General features: G+C 37.1%; 1 protein-coding gene across 1 annotated transcript; it reads left to right on the top strand.

Moving 5' to 3' along the window:
* Positions 1 to 6567: 6567 nt before the first annotated feature.
* BT62DRAFT_936360 (uncharacterized protein) lies at positions 6568 to 7155 on the top strand. The gene has a single exon (XM_043187113.1). The coding sequence runs from the start codon at positions 6596 to 6598 to the stop codon at positions 7058 to 7060; it is 465 nt and encodes a 154-aa protein (XP_043035742.1). The 5' UTR covers positions 6568 to 6595; the 3' UTR covers positions 7061 to 7155.

The following is a 7155-nucleotide window of genomic DNA, read 5'->3' as shown; positions in this document are numbered from 1 at the left end:
CTTAATAATACTAACATGGCTTTGCAGGCCACTCAACATGGTGTTATTCTCATTGACACCTCTGACAGTGTTGATTATAGCCTGACATACACTCTGCAGCCTGAAAAATATCAAGTGGTACAGATATCCTACACTCTTGATGATGGCTGCATCATCACACTTCTCAAAGTCAAATCAGGTTAGACCATGAAACAAAGGGCATAGAGCCTTGTCTCTCTCTAGTGCAACTCTATGAATGCATACAAAGTGAGGATAACATTCAAGATAGGCTTGAAGTCACTGTAGATGATTATTGGAGCTGTATTAATAGCTTACTCATATATACACTTCACATTGGGCATTGATTGTTGGTCAAGGTATGGTTAACAAGTTGGATGCCATAATGAATGAATTCTGACCATCTAGAATTGCACTGTATTTGCCATTAAAAGGTCTATTGGCTAAATGTTTGTTGGAAAAGAAATTAGCCCCAAGAGTGATCAGTAAGACCAATAGATGTATAGGTACTAGCAGCACTCTTATAAAGCAGAAGCATTAGATTGTCTTAAATTTTTGAGAGTGTAAGATCTTCAAAAAGCATGCATGACATCTGAGAGAGATTGAAAACTCAAGCTTGAATCCAGAAAAAGACAATATTGTCAAAGTGAGACTAAGAAAATATAGCTAATACAGTCCAACCATAAAGGACATCAAGCAGTTCAGCATATTGAAAGCACTGAAGAATCACATCAAACAATACTATTGATCAGACTGCTGATGAAAGATATCAAACAGACACAGTGACACAATTATATCAATCATTGAGACTAAATCAGAGAACAAGGTGGTTGATGAAGATATCAAGCCACCATGATGATATGATTGACAACCATAACAAAGAATAAAAAGTGGGAAGATAAAGAAAACTTATCTGAGATTATACAATAATCATAATAGTAAAGAATAAGCCTGAGCATAACATGTGCTACAGAGTCATATTTCACTGCTTAATGCTACCAACTGTTGATGTGCTTGATCTTACTGCTTTTATCTCAGCACTGAGCTTGATCTATAATGTCAGCCTTTCTGTTTAATATCTTTCATCAGCAGATGCATGGGGTTGACAGTCCTTGTTATCCTTATTCCTTGATGTTTTTCATCAGGAATATTATCACTATACCTTCTCTTAAATCCCAGATTCATCAACTGATGTTCTTTATGCATCTATGACAGTATGCTCCTCCTGTAGCCAGATTAACTATTCTCATATGCTTATATTCTAGACCCATCTATCACCACTTTCTCTCAAGTTTATACACATTGCCTCTGAACCAGCTAGCTTATTGTGACTAAATGATTATTGCATCTCAATGTGACTGGAGCCTATTTATGGCCACTTTCTCTTGAGTTCTCTCTTCACTCTTTTCATTGCAACTACTACTCAGCTTCTTTTCTCATGTTATTCATGCACACAAGATTCTCCAGTGAAGTTGAAAAAACTAAGATTGAGTTTGATGCACTTAATGCATCTAAGGCTGATACAATTATATGTTTGTTTGGCTACAGCTGAGGTATATCATGTTTTATCACACTATTCATGTGTGTGGCTTATTTTCTATGGTTCACATTAGTATTTTCTTGTTCAGCTTCATGCTGTCTTTCAAAACATGTCTTATATGTATCACACTTCAATATCACTTTATGTTATTTCAGAATTTCTCTTGGTTCTTTAAAAGAACAGAGAATATGGGAGAAGCAGTACCTCCCACCTCTCACTTCTTACAATATTCAATTTAATAGAACAGTCATCAGCTTCAGTCACCACTGTGACAGATACAAGCATGCCTTTATAAGCACTTTTCTTCAATATTATCAAGCAGGTTCAGGAATATTTTATGACTGAAAACCTCTTTGATCTGCCACACTGGCTCAAAGCTTACCTTGAATAAGAAAAAGTAAGATACAAGTCTTTATACTCATCTCTCAGTATGCTTATGATTATGCAGATGCTTTAACAGACTCAGCTTCAAGTCAATGAGCTTATTGAGAAGAACTAACTGCTTTTATTGTCAGTACCTTCTGAATCCAGCAAGAAAGGTTCTTTGTCATCAGTTCAGAAAATATATATCATATGCTTTATCAAACACTGTGTGTTAACAATTAATCTATAGATGGATGAAGAAAAACTTTTCTAAGCCTGGAAGTCTGTAGATAATGGGCTGATACTCAGCTCTGAATGATACACCTCTCCAGAGTTGGAGGAGGAAGCATTTTATGCCAAGGTGTATGCTATCATAAAGCCAGAGCATGAAGTCTTATTCAGAAGAAACTATGGTCCAGCAAGAAAATGAGTATGGTATCTATGTTGTCTTCTAACACTTTATGTGATGATGATTTTTTCTCAGTTTAACAAATATACCTCTGATGGTCAATCCACATTCATTAACTGCATCAAAAATAAAGCTTTGCACACTGTCTTTGGGTCTCTAATCTTATCAGCCTTAGAACATAGATTCAATGCTTATACAGATTCCACCTGTCAGAGACTTTCAGGCTACAATGCCAAGAAGAAATCATACACATCTCTACTGCCTATTCTTTAGCCAGACACAGAGAAGACTGATAATCACTATATGTTTAGAAGTGAGATCTTGATAAAAATAAGATTTACATTGTGTGCATGTCCAGCCTAAAGAGTATCATAATTTCAGATACTTGCTGTCTTTTTTTTAGTTCAATGACTCTCAAGAAAAAGAAAATCATCAAGAAAAAACTAATCAATATAATCCTTTTAGATCTAACTGAAGTCTCATCAAATGTTATTGCATTTGCAGCTATTATTGCCAGTATACTACTCATTCTAGCTTGTGCTATCACTCACATCTCATTTGTTAGGCCTGCTATATTCTTTCTGGTGATAAACATTTCAATAAACATAGAGCATGCTCTCACATTTAATATGCATCTGACTTTAAGCTATATAAGTTAATTGTCATCAAGAATTTTGACAAGCAGCATATAAAAGACATCTTTATTACATTCAATCAATTTGTCTTTCAAGATTGAAGCTTAGACTATAATTGATGATTCAGATAAGTCAAGGAATACAAGACCATTGAGATAGGCAATAACTTCACCGATTCCTTTGAATCTAATGAAAAGCTCTTCAGACCACAGGCTGTCAAAATTTATTCTAATTCAAGTCTTACATCTATCTCCAGCACTTCAAATATTGCTGTTGAAGACCTTGTTGATAGTGTTCAAGTAGTCACTCTAAGTAAGAAGCATCATACTGTAGTGGCTTTAATCTCAATTTTATTTTTTAGCTGGATTTAATGTCATGTATAGAAATGAACACTCTGTTAATACTGCTTTGCTGCCTGCAGACAGTATTTGCTCTAAAGTTGATGGACAGCTTCAAGCAACAGATCAGATAGATTGTGATCATAGTAACAAATGGTGGGACTGAAGTGGATCTCAGGGTATAGCAGTCATCTCTCAGCCTCAAGCACCAGCTGTACAGACTCATTGAAGCAACTATACAATCTACTGAACTGTTAATAAAAGTTTAGATAATAGTCTTGAGAAGAATAATATATATAAGTAATAATGATTAGTATATATTATACTTAGCTATTCTATATAACATGGGATTTCTGCACCAGAAACAAGCTATGATTTAAGCAGAGTGATAATATTAGTTGAGATGAAAAAAAGGTCTTATGATCAATTATCATAATATAGTTGACTATCTCACAATGCATGATATCAAAATGCATAATTCTGACTTTGCATATGGATTGAGCTGGAATGCAGTTGAGGAGCAGGGAAATAGGCTAGAAATGCATATTGCATAATGCATATGGTTCTAGTTAGGAATATGCATTGTCAGATCAAAAATTATAGTAAGCTGATATGACATTATGCATATATTAGAACAATAAAGAACATAATTTGTTTGTATAGACTATAACAAACACAAAAAAAATTATTGTAAAGTGACACAGTCTATATCTCTATAAACATGCCTCCTGAACCAACATGAAAACCATGTGCTAAATCTGAAAATCCATATGAGTGTACAAAACAGAAGGAGAAAGTCCTAATATACACATCATCAGCTCAGTCTCCAAAGCAGATCTCTCACCCACACCTCACAACAGGAGACTGGCTTGTAGTATTCAAACATGTTGATAATCATCCTTCCTATTGACATGCTGACATTGTGGCACATTTCACAAACCAAAAGAAAGGTGCACTGCTCTTTATCCAATCAACTCTTTCACAAAAACTGGCATCTCATACAAAAATCAAACAGCATGCAAATGAGAACTCTAATGCACTATTATCCAAAAAGTCTTGTATTGTCACCTGATCTGATGTGGAGCATGCTGTTGCATCCTGGTATCAGAACATGCAGCTTCAAGATGAGACTGTGACTGGTGCAATGCTGATAGAGAAGTAAAATCAGATTGAAAATCTGATGAATATTCCAGAGGATCAGTGTTTGAAAGAAGAGAGATGGTTGAGGTCATTCTATAAGGCATGGAAGATTCAGGAGGTTTGGCAGCATAAAGAAGCAGGCTCAGTGGATATGATGGCAGTGGAGAAAGAATGTGTGCATTTTTACAGCATTATAATGAAATATGCAATGTGAGACAGATGGAATATTGATGAATCCAGTCTTATCATCTTTGTCATCTCAGATCATACCTTGGCATCTGGTCCTATGAGTGGATGAAAACAGGATAAGTTCTGCATCACCATGTGTTTTGCTGTGAATGCAGATGGGAGTGAGTGGATGCCAGTTGTTTTCATTGGCAAGTCAAAGCAACCATGGTGTTTCAAGAAAAAGAGTCCAACAGCAATGGGATTCTATTATCAGAATAACAAGAAGGCCTGGATGACAAGTGAAATATTTACAAAGTGGGTGAAAATGTTTGATTTAAAGATAAAGAGAAAGATGCAGCAGGTTCTGCTGACCTTAGACAACTTTTGAGGGCATTCCATTACTTATTGGAATGCCATGTGTATCTGTGCACTTGATCTTGATGATCTTAGAGAGTCTGAGATCTTTAAGCTTGATCTCCTTGAAGCTATGACTATCACTCATGATGCTTGGGCAAATGTCAGCAGTGAAACAATAGCAAACTGCTGGAAACACACTGGTATAATGCCTGACAATGCACCTGAGTCACAGTCTACCACACTATCCAATGATTTCCAAGATGCCTTACTTCTCAAGTCTGCATGGAACCTTGTTCATGACTTTGCCTCAACAGACAAATACATGCTTCCAGGGATCAAACAAGCATTGCAGGATCTGCTTAGAAACCAATATGCTGATGCTGACTGGTGTCATGCTCTTATGGCTGTTATGAATGCAGAGAACAATGTTGATAAAGCACTAAAGGCAGTCAATCAGTTGGCTTCTTCATCACAGTCAAAAATAAACACATCTTCCACCCAAATTGCCTCCATTCAACAGCTCCAGACAGCAGAGATAATGTTGAAGGATCATCTTGTCAAATTGAAATAATAAAATCACATGTTTAGTCTCATTCCAACTATTGAAGAGATGGTTAACTCTATTGCAGAAGAGTATACTGAAGATCTTGAGGTGATGCCAACAGATGAAGAGATTGTTGCTGCTGTCAAGCATAATATTGCAGTAGAAAATGGGAAAATAACTGTCATTGACAATGATGAGAAGAAAAAGGAGAAAGAAAAGAGTGAGAAAGAACAAACCTTGATAACTACAAGGGAAGGATTTGAGCTTATTCAAAAGCTGGAGGCATTTTATATTTCACAAGATGACCAGAGTGGATTAGTACCATAGCTGAGAAAGTTGAAAGAGGCATTATTCAAGGAGATGCATGGAAAGCTGACCCAAAAGCCACTGACAGCATTTTGGGATAATGATGATATTGTCACATAAAGTCACATATCACATCATATGCTATTTTAGTTCTGCATAAATCTATAAATGCATACAGTTTTGGTGTCTTCTGACTATATGCATTGTGAGATAGTCAACTGTATATTAAGTGGATTATCTGTATATATGATAGCTATATGGCTGAACTGTAATAATGCTCTGTATAATTCTTATGTAATATTATATTGTTCTTGTTGCTGGTTTGACCCTTGATATTGTAAACTTGCTATCTAATTGTGTTCTTGCTTATGTAATACAGTCTAGATCTGTGGGTGACCTACTAGCCACAGAAGAAATTAGCCAATAAATTAGATTGTGTAATTCATGTGATTTATATTTATTTTATTTTCTCCAGGCAAATTTGACACCTTATCAGTGACCTTATTTGAACCTTACCAGAAATCAAATTCCTTATAATCTTGCCAATGGGGCAGTGAGTTGGCATCTTATATCCATCAAATAAGGAAAAATCTCTTTCTTATTTGGCTTCTTATCAGTCAACACTTGTTACTTATGGAATCTTATAATCATCCCAGTCCACTTACAGCCGAATATTACCTTATACGTCATTATAACCCTTTTTGTACATTTCCGACAGGGTGCGTGAGAAAGTATTAATAGCTCTTAGTGAATCGTGATCCGTGGTGGGACTTGGTTCCGACCACCACCATCGTCCACATGCCTCGCCCGCCACCGCCGCCAGGCTTTGTTCAGCTCCTTTTATTACCTCAAGATTCGTTTTACTTGGAAGTTCCTATGCAAATCGCGACGACGGTCTGTCTATACCCGTTAAAATATCTTCGGTATATTGGCTGGTGTGTCCTAGGCGTTATTGGGACCCTGGTTGGTGAGACTGGGGATGCGGTAGAATTGGACGGCGAGCTGGTGGATCGGGGAGTCTACCGATACGATGTGCCTGGTGGAAACATCCTCTCTTACGCCGTTGACCCCGAGGTCATCAAACAGCGAACCCATACGCACTCTGCAACTACGGCTACCCGCGAAAACTTTCGTGAGAAGGTATTAAAACGCGATGGTCGATGTGTGTGGACCGGCATCGATGAAGGGGTTGGGATGCATATTATTCCTTATGCACGAGGCGACGAGGCATGTCCACGCATTGTTCCCTTCCATGTCACTTAGTTTGGTTTTTCCTACAGTGGATACAACTCATCATCGAGAACCGGCCAACCGAAGAGGATCTGACGACACTGCGCAGCATCAATGATATTCGCAAC

The sequence above is a fragment of the Guyanagaster necrorhizus genome, assembly GCF_019112545.1.
Source record: "Guyanagaster necrorhizus MCA 3950 unplaced genomic scaffold BT62scaffold_31, whole genome shotgun sequence".
Lineage (NCBI taxonomy): Eukaryota > Fungi > Basidiomycota > Agaricomycetes > Agaricales > Physalacriaceae > Guyanagaster > Guyanagaster necrorhizus.
Note: the sequence above shows the minus strand (reverse complement) of the source record. Positions and strands in the feature narration are given on the sequence as shown.